The sequence below is a fragment of the Uncinocarpus reesii genome, genomic scaffold (assembly GCF_000003515.1).
Source record: "Uncinocarpus reesii 1704 scaffold_1 genomic scaffold, whole genome shotgun sequence".
Taxonomy (NCBI): domain Eukaryota; kingdom Fungi; phylum Ascomycota; class Eurotiomycetes; order Onygenales; family Onygenaceae; genus Uncinocarpus; species Uncinocarpus reesii.
In genome coordinates, this window is record NW_003052500.1 from 1,647,092 (window position 1) to 1,660,754 (window position 13,663).

The 13,663-nt window shown below is 49.7% G+C and overlaps 5 protein-coding genes across 5 annotated transcripts; 3 read left to right on the plus strand and 2 right to left on the minus strand.

Annotated features, from left to right (window-relative positions):
• Positions 1–10: 10 nt before the first annotated feature.
• On the minus strand, positions 11–1,627 carry UREG_00749 (uncharacterized protein; the record flags this gene model as incomplete). Its single annotated transcript, XM_002541189.1, has 1 exon — positions 11–1,627. The coding sequence occupies one exon, from the start codon at positions 1,625–1,627 to the stop codon at positions 11–13; it is 1,617 nt and encodes a 538-aa protein (XP_002541235.1).
• A 1,025-nt stretch (positions 1,628–2,652) lies between these two features.
• On the plus strand, positions 2,653–6,936 carry UREG_00750 (uncharacterized protein; the record flags this gene model as incomplete). Its single annotated transcript, XM_002541190.1, has 7 exons — positions 2,653–2,859; positions 3,053–3,162; positions 3,215–3,251; positions 3,310–3,929; positions 3,986–4,412; positions 4,466–6,026; positions 6,083–6,936. 7 exons carry the CDS (start codon positions 2,653–2,655, stop codon positions 6,934–6,936), a joined length of 3,816 nt encoding a protein of 1,271 aa, XP_002541236.1.
• A 590-nt stretch (positions 6,937–7,526) lies between these two features.
• UREG_00751 (uncharacterized protein) lies at positions 7,527–8,129 on the plus strand (the record flags this gene model as incomplete). The annotated part of the gene is made up of 1 exon (XM_002541191.1): positions 7,527–8,129. One exon carries the CDS (start codon positions 7,527–7,529, stop codon positions 8,127–8,129), a length of 603 nt encoding a protein of 200 aa, XP_002541237.1.
• Positions 8,130–9,063: 934 nt separating this feature from the next.
• UREG_00752 (siderophore iron transporter mirC) lies at positions 9,064–11,207 on the plus strand (the record flags this gene model as incomplete). The annotated part of the gene is made up of 5 exons (XM_002541192.1): positions 9,064–9,314; positions 9,378–9,508; positions 9,574–10,179; positions 10,367–11,028; positions 11,085–11,207. The coding sequence occupies 5 exons, from the start codon at positions 9,064–9,066 to the stop codon at positions 11,205–11,207; spliced, it is 1,773 nt and encodes a 590-aa protein (XP_002541238.1).
• A 549-nt stretch (positions 11,208–11,756) lies between these two features.
• Positions 11,757–13,405, minus strand: UREG_00753 (uncharacterized protein; the record flags this gene model as incomplete). Its single annotated transcript, XM_002541193.1, has 5 exons — positions 11,757–11,925; positions 12,024–12,196; positions 12,258–12,532; positions 12,584–12,805; positions 12,859–13,405. 5 exons carry the CDS (start codon positions 13,403–13,405, stop codon positions 11,757–11,759), a joined length of 1,386 nt encoding a protein of 461 aa, XP_002541239.1.
• Positions 13,406–13,663: the final 258 nt, after the last annotated feature.

A 13,663-nucleotide genomic window follows, 5' to 3' on the forward strand; every position in this document is an offset into this window, starting at 1 on the left:
GAAGAAGCATCTACTCAGCGGGAACTGGGAGCATTTCCCAGTTTTTCTGGCCTTTCTTTGGATTCGGTATCATCACCTGCAAAGCACGGCGTCCACAGAAACCGCCGGTGCCGGCAGTTCGAGTAATTGTCTTATAAGACTCGGATTTCGGATCCCAAACCTTCTGTTGAACTTGCTCGCCCACGCGCTCTTCTCGCCGTGGATTGTACCAGGGCATGCCAACAAGGTGGTTTAGGAGGTTATGAGGCAATGAGTAAAGCCTTTCAAATCTCCTGGTAAAGCCAAGCCAGGATAGGGTAGAAGTGTCGTATGACACTCGAACGTACGGATTCATGTAGATCCCAGTGTCAACAGGCTCCTCGGATTTGTGTGGTGGAATCTGAATATCGGCATGGATCAGACAGCATTCAGATGCATCCCAGAATGGGTCTGGTTCTGCTCGAAAGCGAGCCACATGGAAGGCTCGTGGTTCAATCGGCTGTCCACGTCGCTTGTCGCCATGAGATGTCTCTGTTGACGCTGTTTCCTGGAAAAGAGACGCATCAAACGCAACCATGCCACCCCAGCAGCTTCTGACCCGGACGGCATCGCGTTGCTGCAAGATATCACGTCGGCTTTCCCCTTTCCCAGCAGATGAAAACCAAGGGTAGAACGGAATGCCGGTTGAGTATCCTTCAAGATCGCGGGCCGCAAAAGTGTCGTAGAATTTGAAAGCGTTGATAAAGTCCAAGGCACATGCTGCCCGATATTGAGGCTTTCCGTCCCTGTCTACGTTGGTCGCGAAAAGGAGTTGGACGGCATCTATCGGGTCAAAGTAGACATCATTCAGGTACAGTAACTTATCGAATCTTTCTCCGTGTGGGTCATCGAGGGGCCTGAGCGCGCGGTTCCGCACCTCAGCCAAGAATGCAATCCGTTTGACACGCTCTGAGCCGTCTGGGAGCGTCGCATGCTGTATACCCTTGAGGTCGAGATGTGGTTCATAAACCATAGATCGATTACACGGAACCCTCTTATCTAGATCTTGGAGTGCGGCTGACGATGCTTCTCCCGAGTCGTTTTCATAAATGCTCAGGTATGTGTTATCCGGGCCCAGAAGCTCAATCAGTTTGAGAACATTTTCCCCCCACTGTCCACGCGCCAGACTGCCATCCCGGTCATATATGCTTGCTGCGATCAAGACTTTTTCATTTTGCGGATTGCCTCTGCCGGGTTCCTTTGAGCTGAGGATGGCATCCCGAAGCGCATTGTAATGGGGAGGTCTTCGCGTGTAGGACGGACTAACGATAGCGGTGATGATGACGAGGACTGCTAGTATTCCGGTGAGAATATGTACCGCGAAGAAGCAGCGGCGACACGCGCTGGGACGGCATGAGCGCGGCTGCCGTGTGCCTTTCCAGGCCGCTCGACGACTGCTGCGCAACAGACGTCTCTGCGCATGACGACCAACGAAGGGAAGATGCGCCAAGAGCCGATAGAAGAGAGAGACCCTCTGTTTCGGGTAGCTAGGGCTAGTCAAGGCATGAGCCTCAAAGTCGGCTTCATCAAGGTCAAAGCTGTCCTGGGAATCAAGAGAGGACCGGGACACTAGCTCATACTCATCCGGGTGGAGGAGTCTCGGAGGCATCACGGGGAGAAAATATCTGCCAAGCCTACGGCGAAGACAACGCGGGTGGTGACATGAGGGCTGCGTGATGATGATCGTGACACTGCGCGATGCTTGAAGGGTTGCTACTCAGCTCTAAGGTTGAGTCTTGGGGCACGAAGCGGATGACCCATGCAGCTGCCTCAGCCGCACGAATGCTCGGGCCGAGACAAACAGAGCAAACAGCTTTCTCCAAGACGATGATCTAATCACCGACCTAAAACACCAAGAACAGCGGCACGACAAGCAACGGAGTCCGCGGGACGACGATGTGCACGGAGTAAGAGAGCGACCTCCATGACTTCCCGCCAGGCTCCAGCGGCCAGGCCCTCTCGGGTGTCTTGGAGCCCGGAGCTCGTTTGTCACTAAGCGTCATGAAGAGTCGCCCGGAGTCCTCGGGCTCCCGTGGCTGTGCGGCTCCATAAAAACGGCGGCTGCTGATTGGCCACCGGGTACGAATCCTTCCGTATTCGTCATTCCGCATTGGGCATCTTTACCGCTGCTTCTATGCACGTGACCTAGTTTTTGGGGGACATTCTGATTAATGACTAAGACTGGCAATCAAAGCAGCATGCACTAATCCCCCTTCGTCGGGTCTGCTGTGCTGCTTACCCAAACGCTAACATCGAACCCTGGGATGGCCGTGCAACTTCGCTCAGCTCAACGGCCCCAAGACGCCAGTGTCCAAGACCTAGAGGCAAGTCCCTGACATTCCAAGGATGTGGGCGCGGAGTAAAAATAAATCCTCAGGATGCTGCAAAATTTCTGCCTAATTCAGACTCCGTTCCTCCAGTGATCTCATGGGTGGCATCTCCTCTTCCTGTATATATGTTTCCTTCATCTACCCCTATCAAGTAGATGTATTTCTTTTTTTTCTGCTTTTCGCCTTCTGCCGCAACGGCTGTACTACTATAATAATTTAATTTGTAGTCTTCGTCCCTCTTTCTTTCCTTGGCTTCAGGTACTTGCTACAGCTCGACACTCCTTTTTGTGCTACCGCTCCGGCGATGGGTTTAGACGAGCCGGCACAGTCCCCGGAGGGGCGTGCATCAGCGGATGTAAAGAAAGCTGCCAACGACGAGAAGCAGGAGCAACATACAGAGACCACCGCCACGGTGGTTAATTCAGGAGATGACGCGGTAATAAACGTGGAAGAAAAGCCCGCCGAGGACAAGGTCAAGGAGGAAGACAAGGGCGGCTTCGGTGCCTACCTGGTAAATCATCAAGCTTTGCTAAGAAGAAACGTCGTGTCCGCTAAAGACTTCGGTTTAGAAACTCTGGAAATGGTGTGCTCCGATTGACGTTGTGCTCCGTGTCTGTGGGTTTACAGCTGCCATTGCATCTGGAACTGTACGTCACACCACCACATGTTGTCTGCCCTGGACCTTATGTTTATTCCCATTATAGGCACTTCCGTTAATGACCATTGTTTTTGGCACGTTCGTGGATGAGTTCAATGACTATGGGATGGGCCTGTCGTCCCCCGAGAAGCTGAGGAGTGCCATTTCGAAAAACGCGTTCGTTTCCCTTATCCCGATCCTGAAGATCCCTGGCTGACATGAACCGTAGATTGTACTTTGTATATCTTTTCATCGGCAAACTTTTCGTAAGTTTACCTCCCGCCTTCTCACTTCACGCCGTGTATCCTGACGATTGGGTTCTAGGCTGTCTACATACATACCACCTGTTTTACAATTACTGCCATCCGCGGCGTGCGTCGTCTACGATTAGAGTATATCAAAGCCATCTTGAGGCAGGACATGGCCTATTTTGACACATATACGCCAGGCTCCGTCGCTACTCGCATATCGAACAATGCAAATCTCATCCAAAATGGCTTATCGGAAAAAGTAGGAACCGCAGTGCAGGGGTTCGCTATGCTCATTACCGCATTTATAGTTGCATTTACCAGAAGCTGGAGACTTACCCTTCCAGTTGCCACTACCATCCCAACCGCCGTCATAATCGTGGGAATAACGGTTTTGTTGGACACCAAAGTGGAAGCAAAGATCCTAGATATCTATTCAAAAGCCGGAGGCCTTGTCGAAGAAACGCTAGGAAGTATCCGAGTCGTCGTTGCATTTGGTGCTGGGGGGAAGTTGCGTAAAAAATATAATGAACATTTGGAGACTGCGAAGAAAATCGGATTGAAAAAGGGGCCGATCCTCGGCGTTCAGTATAGCTCCGAGTTTTTCATCATGTATTGCGCATATTCGCTTGCGTTCTGGTATGGCGTCAAGCTTATCCAGAAAGGCCAGATTGGATCTGGTGGAGATATTCTCACGTACGTCAATTCCTCCCACAAAGGAGATGGCTTTCATATTCTAATGTTACCAACAGCGTGTTATTTTCGGTGGCACTAGGCACCTCCGCCCTCACAATGATTTCCCCTACCATGGGCGACTTTACCAAAGCCGGAGCAGCTGCCAACGACGTCTTAAACATGATTGCGAGAGCCCCCGATATCGATTCTATGGGTCAAGAAGGCTTGAAGCCCGAAGAAGTCAAAGGAGAGCTCGAACTGTCCGAAGTTTCGTTCTCTTACCCTGCGAGACCGACTATCCAGGTCTTGACCAACGTCTCCCTCAAATTTCCTGCAAAAAAAGTCACGGCACTTGTTGGATCTAGTGGAAGTGGCAAAAGTACGATTGTCGGGCTGCTGGAGCGTTGGTATGATCCCGCGGCGGGTACTCTCCGGCTGGATGGCCAAGATATAAAGGATTTGAATGTAAAATGGCTGAGGAGCCAGATTGGTCTCGTCCAACAGGTATGAGCTACTTTAATGGGAGATGATATATTCCCGGCACTGACACATCTTAGGAACCTATCCTTTTCAACGATACTATCTATAACAACATCGTACACGGCCTTCACGGGACTGAAATGGACAATTACGAAGAAGAAAAGAAGAGAGAGCTGGTTCGGGAAGCATGCATTGAAGCAAATGCAGACGAGTTCATTCAAACGTTCCCCAAAGGGTATGACACCGTTGTTGGTGAACGGGGAAGTCTTTTGAGCGGAGGCCAGAGACAAAGAGTCGCCATTGCTCGCAGTATCATCTCCAACCCACATATACTCCTCCTTGACGAAGCGACCTCTGCGTTGGATCCTCGAGCCGAAGCCGTCGTCCAAGCCGCTCTTGACAAAGTCTCGCGAACGCGTACTACGATCCTGATCGCCCATAAGCTGTCCACCGTCAAAAAGGCTGATAATATTGTCGTTATGAGTAAAGGCGAAGTCATCGAACAAGGCACACACGAGGAGCTCCTGGAAACTCAGGGTGCATACTGGAAATTAGTCAACGCGCAAAGTCTCTCCACGGTTGCCGATGAGAACACTTCCGACACCGAAAACGATTCTCAGGATAATCAACTTGCAGATTTAGAAAAGGCTGTTACTACAAAATCGGTTCGCAGCAATGTCGACATTGAAGCTCCGGCTGAAAATCCCGACGTGGCTCGCAAAATGTCTCTTTTCCAATGTCTGGTTAGAATCTTCTACGAACAGCGGCGCCATTGGGTCTATTTCACTTTGGGTGGAATCGCTTCGTTCTGCGGCGGCGGCGCCTTTCCCGCGCAGGCTGTCCTGTTCGCAAAGATTGTGACCATTTTCCAGCTCCCAGAGGCCGTGATTGGCGACCGTGTGAGCTTTTGGGCTCTTATGTTTTTTGTTCTCGCGCTTGGCGTCTTGCTTTCCTACGCATCCATCGGGTTTTTCTTGACAATTGCAGCCTTTCGGGTATCACGATTCTACCGCAGCGAATATTTTGGTGCCATGTTGTCGCAGGATATCGAATTCTTCGATAATCCCGAGAATTCCTCTGGGAGTTTGACTGCGCAACTCTCGACGCACCCGCAAGCGTTGCAGGACTTGATTTCTTCGAATATCGGGTTGATTCTTATTGTCATCGTGAATCTACTATCATGCACAATATTGGCTCTTGCCACGAATTGGAAATTAGCTCTTGTTGCTCTTTTCGGGTGCCTTCCGGCACTTTTTATGGCTGGTTTCACTCGAATGCGCTTGGAGATGAAAAGTCAAGACAGGAGTGCCAAACTATACCTCGAAAGTGCACGTTTTGCGTCCGAGGCTGTTGGAGCGATCCGTACCGTTTCGTCCTTGACGCTAGAAACAAAAGTCTATGACAGCTATGCGGAACGCCTAAGGGTGCCTGTTACCAGGTCATACAAGCATACCGTGATCAGTATGATATTCTTTGCCCTTTCTGAAAGTGTAGATTTGGCCGCCATGGCTTTGGCATTCTGGTATGGAGGGCGCCTGATTACGGAGGGCGAGTACGATGCCGAGACGTTCTTTATCGTGTTTGTGGCTGTTGTTTTTGGCGGACAGGCCGCAGGTTTCCTTTTTGGGTTCACTTCGAGTAAGTTATGCTTGTTGATCATCGTGGCCTTGGGTTTCACTAATCCACGCATTTAGACACGACAAAGGCACACTCCGCCGCGAACCATATTTTGCACTTGCGGGACCAGGTCGCTCCTATCAATGGCTCGAAAGGAGAGCCTCTGCCAAAGGATGAAACTGATGTTGCGATTGAATTCAAAGATGTATCTTTTCATTATCCAAGCAGACCAGATCATGCGGTGCTCCGAAAGATCAATTTCAAGATCTATCGTGGACAGAACGTTGGGCTTGTGGGAGCTTCAGGGTGCGGCAAAACCACGATCGTTGCGCTACTAGAACGTTTCTATGATATCAGCTCCGGTGAGATTCTCATCAATGGAAAATCCATATCGGCCGTCGACATCAATGCCTACCGAGAAAGTGCCAGTCTGGTGTCGCAAGAAACGACATTGTATCAAGGTTCAATCAAAGAAAACGTCACGCTTGGAATCCACTCCACTTCAGTCTCCGACGAGGAAATCATCCAAGCCTGCAAGGACGCGAATATCAACGATTTCATTCAATCACTGCCAGAGGGTTATAACACAGAATCCGGTTCGCGCGGACTCACGTTCAGTGGAGGTCAGCGACAGCGCCTTGCCGTTGCACGAGCGCTTCTCCGGAATCCCGAATTTTTGTTTTTGGACGAAGCGACCAGCGCACTCGACACTGAGAGCGAACGTGTTGTTCAGGCAGCCCTGGAAACAGCGAAGAAGGGAAGGACCACCATTGCTGTTGCGCATCGCCTAAGTACTGTGCAAGACTGCGATGCAATCTTTGTGCTGGACGCTGGTAGGATTGTGGAACGCGGAACCCATCAAGAGCTTCTGAGGAAGAAGGGTCGGTATTACGAGATGTGCCAGGCACAGAGTCTCGACAGAGAGGCATGAGATCGGTAGGGGAAAAAAAGGGCTTACTTTTCTTTATTTCTTTATATCGCTTCATGCTGGCTCGCGGGCGTTATATTTTATCAAACACTTCTTTCTCCCATTTGGCTACTGAAAGCCTTTTTAATTCTGATTTACATTCACCTCTTATTCTTGGTTATGTGGTGTATCAAACCGAAAGATACCTGTATAGAAATTGGAACCCGACCGGCTCAATCTTAGATTAATACTATTCTTTTTTAACTCTCAGGAAGCGCTGTTTTATATATCTATCAACATTTGGAGGATGCGCCTGCAGGAGTTGGAATCCGAGACATACAGCTATAACGGTTAATCGAAAACGGTAAACAAGGTGCGAGAATATCCAACTCCGTCCGAGACAAATATTATGAGGAATCAGTGGCCTTTTGCGCCTGTTAGGCCATCAAAGGGCGCGGGCAAATTTATTAGATAAGCTCCCCGCGCGTGGATTCGTGTTAGCAACACTTCATCAGGAACCCCATCCCGCAGAGGAGTTAATTCATCGACTGACCGATCTTAAAGCCGGCACCCGGGTACCAAATACCCTGAATTAGGAGATTTTCAAACCAGACATGTCCGACCTCAGATTCCAAACCGAGAACACCTCGCAACCCCCGCCCACCCGCGCCCAGCTCAAGGCCGGCTTCATCCTCAAAGCTCCTCCCGGCACTGACCTCTGGGCCAAACCTCCTTCGACAATCCGCTCAAACGCGCCAATCATCTACCACGCCATCCCACTCTCCCGTCTCCAGACGGCGCGCGTGCATGTCAGCGGCGCCTGGACCACGCTCTACGACCAGGGCGGTCTCGTCTTGATCCTCCCCAGTGCGCAAAAGTGGATCAAATCGGGGATCGAGTTTGTCGATGGGATGCCGTACGTGAGCACGGTGACCAAGGATAACTGGGCGGACTGGAGCCTGGCGCCGGTGCCGGATGGTGGGCGGGAGGTGGTAATTGAGATGGTGAGGGAGAAGGGGGCGTTGTGGGTTTATGTGGTTCGGGGGGGTGAAGGAGGGGAGACGAGAATGCCGGTGAGAGAGGTGACGTGGGCGTTTGCCGGGGAGCAGGATGTGGAAGGGTGGATTGGGGTGTACGGGTGTCGGCCGGCAAAGGAGGGCGGGGAGTTGGAGTTGATGTTTCGGGATTTTGAAGTTGGTCTGTCCATAGAGGCTTAGAGACGAGTATAGATTGATGCTGCTATTATCATCTTCGTGTGTTTGTCATGTTTTATCAGATTGTGATCATCCGATATCAGATCCGAACCCAGCCGAGAATGCGCTTGAAAGTTTGGGCCGGTCACGGGGAGGCCGGTACACCTTGCCGCATACGGAATAGCAGCTTCTGTGATCCAATCAGCGCCGCCTGTCAGACACACGCTATTCCGCTTTGGCCTAATCTTATCATATCTGATCATCTGCCAAGCACCCGTGACTCCACGCCTGGCCGCCCCTCCTTCGCGCTGTCGTTCGTCCCCAGCGGCACTTTTGGGCTGTCGGTTCGCTTCTCCTCTTGCGTAGGCTGCAAGGGGAATGTCTTATCATCTCTGATACTATAAACTGGAACTCGTTGTTGTTCTTTGATGTTTCTCTTCTTTTGCTTCAGCCGCGACAAGAATTCCACCCGAGCCTAAGAACAAGCCAACCCCTGCACCCGACGCTTCGGAGCGAATCGTTCCTTCGACGGACACGATTGATCACGAATTTTCCTATATTTTCTTTTTTACCAAGAGGCAATAGTGGAATTTACTCTTTTTCTTTGGGCATTTTCTGGAGTACGTGTCACGAACGATTTGCAACTAAACGGGGATTTTTCTTTGGGTGACGATTCCTGTACATCCGCGGGCCAAATATACCAGTCAATCAACTCCTGTTCGACAAGTCTGGGTGACCAATCCGCTTTCAATCTTCCCAGTGCGATCTCGTACCCCCTTCGCGGCGCTGAGTCTTTCCGGGTTCGAAAATAAAACCCCCAGCCTTCTCCGCGCTGCACAGATTTGTATCGAAGGTATCGGTTCGACATTGATGGATTTACCACGCATTAAGGGGACGATAACGTGATATCCAACGGCTGATTATCACGTCAACTAAGGGCCTTCGTGGATTGGAAGCCATGGGACCTGCACGGCGGTCTCCCAGCCCACCGACGTACGGGGCTTTCGAGTCCGATGACCGAATAGAAAACAACGAGACTGAAGGTCTTCTTTTCGTTGAACCCAGGGAGCTAGGAGAAGATGATCCGATTCTTGGAGAGCCGATCAGTTCTTCAACCTCGTCGAGTACAGAGGTGCAGGAAGGCGTTCGCAAGATCGAGGCGATCAGTAGGACATGGACACAAAAGTCGTTGATCATTGCGTATCTTGGGTAAGCCATTATTGCGGAATTTGTTAATGATTAATGGCTGTCAACGAAGCTAATAGGCCGTAGAATCTTTTTGATGTCGACGTGCACTTCCCTCGAGGGCCAGACTGTGATGTCGTTATCTCCATATGCGACGAGCTCCTTTAGTAAACATTCTTTGATATCTACAGTCCTGGTTGTTCAAAATGTGACTAATGGTGAGCCGAATGAACCGTGGTCTCCTTTTTCTACTGAGGGCCTTCTCTCTGACACATCTTTTCAGCCGTTATCAAGCCTCCTATGGCAAAGATTGCGGACGTATTTGGTCGCTTCGAAGCGTTTTGTATCAGTGTCCTTATCTACATCTTGGGCTATGTTCAAATGGCAGCATCGAAAAACGTACAAACCTACGCCTCAGCGCAGATATTTTACTCTGCTGGTTCAACGGGGTTACAAATACTGCAGCAAGTGTTCATCGCCGATAGCAGCGACCTACTCAACCGAGCGCTTTTTGCTAGCCTCCCAGACCTACCTTTCCTCGTCACTGTTTGGGTTGGTCCGATGATTGCCTCGTTCATACTTCGAGACTTGACCTGGCGTTGGGGCTATGGAATGTGGGCTGTCCTTTTACCTGCAGCCTTCCTGCCCCTCGCGTTGTCATTGTGGCTTAATCAAAGGAAAGCACAGAGACTCCAGCTGCTGAGGCCCAAGCCTTGGAAAGGCAAAGGATTCCGGAGCTTGCTCCGTAGTACTTGGTACGAGTTGGATTTGTTCGGTCTGATATTGTTATCTGCCGCGCTCATCCTAATCTTGGTGCCATTGACCTTGGCAGCGAATGCAAAAGATACATGGCATAATCCAAGTATCATCACAATGATTGTGGCTGGATGTATTTGCCTGGTCCTATGTCCTCTCTGGGAGACTTCGAAAAGGCTAGCCCCTTACCCACTCCTGTCCTTGAAACTTTTGAAGCAACGTACTGCTCTTGCTGGCTGCGCATTTGCATTTTTTTATTTCAGTAAGGATCCGGTTACCCGATCTTTCGCATATTTTCCCCGTGACTAACATCTCAACAGTGGCTTTTTATTTTTCCGTCCAACCATATCTCTATTCCTATCTCCAAGTCGTTCAAGGTCAATCCGTCGTCACCGCCGGACGTGTGACGCAGACATTTGCATTCACCTCTACTATCGCTGCAGTCGCAGTTTCATTCTTCATTAAATATAGCGGACGATATCGCCCATTTGTCACAGGCGGATGTTTCGTCTATATCGGCGGGCTAATTTTGATGCTTCTGACCCACAAAGAGGGCAGCACCGTTACCAAAACACTCATCATTCAAACAATCATTGGTCTTGGTGGTGGACTCGTGAATGTTCCCGTGCAGTTAGGTGTTCAAGCATCTGCCAGTCACCAAGAAGTCGCCGCTGCCACGGCCATGTTTCTGACAGCCCTTGAAATGGGTGGCGCGGTTGGCTCCGCTGTCTCCGGTGCCGTATGGACAAGTTCGGTTCCAAAGCGGTTACGGAATTATTTACCTCCAGAAAGCCAGAAGGACGCCGAAGAGATATTTGGAAAATTGACCAAGGCGCTTTCGTACCCACTGGGAACGCCAACCCGAATCGCTATCAACAGGGCCTACGAAGAAACGATGGGAACACTGTTAACAATCGCTGTTTGTGTCACGATTCCCTTGATACCATTGAGCTTGTTGATGAAGGATTACAGGCTTGATAAAGTACGTATTCTCGCAATCCAGCGCTGTGTTTAGACTACTAATCAAAATTCCGGTAGATGGCTCAAAAAGCAAAAGGCAAAGTCATCGGTCACAGCGATGTGGAAGATGATTTTATGACTAGAAGCGCTACAAACACTCGATCGAACCCAAGGCTATCGAGGCCGAGTTCGAGACAATAATTATAGCTTCTACCTATCTCCGAGATTCTGGCGTGGCTAAATGTCGAGAGATGAAAATCGACCTCGCCCTCAACCTTTGAGCATATCTTGAAACTTACCTCTCGTTTACGCTTGATATCATTTTGCATATATCCGGAGCACTTTTGTACTATTTCTTCCAGCCTTTTTTATATTTCCCTTTGTTTCTAACTGTGATGGCGAGATACCCTGCATAACATACGTTCCACTTTCGTTTATCATAACTCGACCTTTTTTAACACAGTTGGAATTCTCTTGCAACATAGACAAGAATGTGCTTAGAGTTTAGGTTGTCCGCATCACACTTCCCGTTTCTCGGGTGTATTCGTGGACCATTTTAACAGATTTCGATGGCACATATTTCTTTGGCTTCAGGTTATATACATGATGTAGAATGAATAGCTGTACTCTTGGTTGATTGGAGTGGAGATAGATCCTAACCTATCATTATCATTTTACTGAGTGCCCGGGAGTCCCAGACGGATGATCCTACCCGGTTAGTTACTTTACCGAAGATTAAACAGTGTCTTCTCAAACTTTCAAGAACCGAATGGGCTCTGCTAGCTTAAAGGGGAAATACCCCTTTCTCTCCTGGTTAGGAAGCAAAGCGCCGTTTTTGTCAAGAAAAGCTTGATCCAGCGCAGTCTCATATGTGCTATATATCCTGGCAGTTGTAAGCCGGAGTTCTGCCCACGCGACACTATTTCAAAAGTCAGAACCGAAGTCCACATCTTCTCCGCCTCTCTTCCAAATGAGGTTTGTTGATTGTCGTTTTTTTCTTTTTGGCTGCTGACTTACTTTTTACCAGAACACATTCTCGGTCCCGAGCCAAAAGGCCAAAACATGCGTTGCATCTCTCGATATTTGGGGGACATGATTGGGATATTCCAGCGTTCTGGGTTCCAATTTTCCGGGTCTGGAAATGCATTGGGGTCCCGATGGAGGCAATACGCCTGGGAATGAATTGTCATCTATGCATTTGAACCGCCTGTTAGATTCGGCGACATAGGTTTTTGAAAGTGATGCCCTTACCCCCGCGGGTATCTTGGTCCCTAGCACGGTCACTTCCTGGCCTTTCTTCACCACCCGGGGCAAACCGAAGGGAAGGGGTATATAAAGTCGAAGCACTTCGCGCAACACGCCGTCTAAATACGGAAGTTTTTGAACCACCGAAAGATCAGGGTATGTCCCCGGAGAGATCCCGGCGTCGTGCAGCTCCTGTCGAAGTTTATTCTGATAGGTTTTGTTTTGAGGGAGGGAAAGCTCCCAGACCAATGCACAAAGCAAATCGGCCGGGATAAATGAGCCTTTTTTCACGTTAATAGCGGGTCATGAATTCTTGAGTATTTGTCACTTACCAGCAGCAAAATTGTCGAAACAGTCGCTGGCGATGAAATTTTTATCTGGAAGGATATGTGAGGGCCCGTCCTTTTTCAAAATGGAAGTGAGCTGCTCAAGATGAGTGACAGGAGTCTCTTTATTCTCAGGGACTTTGGAAATAATAGCTGATTCAACCTGTTCCATCATAGACCGTCCGATCTTGTCGGGTGCGAGAGACTTCCTAAGGGGCGTAGTCAAACCTATCTCATTGTCAATGAAGCAATGGGTTTGGCTGGGAAAAAAGGAGGCTGACGTGGAAACCATCCCGCAAGGATTGCAAAAGGTCCGGTCATAGTGTCCATGGTGGTAGCGAACAGCTCATTAAATGTTTCCCTCGACTTCTCTTCTCTCAAAAGATTGGGATGGTTCTTCTCTCCGTAGACATGATGGATGACGATATCACCAGTTAACCATCTCAACCAGGAAGAGACATCGACCGTTCTGCAAGGAGATGCAGTGGCTTTTGCTTCTATGACTTGCATGAACTGCTCAATGTACTTCTTAAAGCCAGCTTGAAAGGCCGGAGCAGCGACCGCAGGCCCGGAATACAAACCGATAATCATCTTTCGGCGAGCAGCATGCAAATCCGCATCAAGGGTCGTTATAAGATTATCGGTCCCGTAGTTCCGAAGTGCTAGCAAGGCGTCTCCCGAATCCAGCCCCTTTGGCCCTGCATATATCTGTGGTAACGCATCGGCGTGGCAGAAGGAGATTTCCCGAGGACCCAATTGCACAGCTGGGCCGTATTTGCGGTGCATAAGCAGAATGTCATGTCTGTCCGTTCCTACGATGAAAATCATTTAGTCTCGTGAGGCACGGCGGGGATAGAACATAGGATGTTCACTACCATTCCACTGCTTCCACCGAATCCACCAGCGAGTGAATTTCGCAATCCTGGGCCCAGGAAACGGGGAAGTCAGGACACGGATAATCGCCTGAGACAAATCGATAAGCATCCATGTAATCAGACCACAGGCAAGCAATTTCCATTTGGAAAGAAGCAGAACTGTTGCTAAGAGACCCATCCTGGACGGGATAATGAGGTACTCGTGAATCTT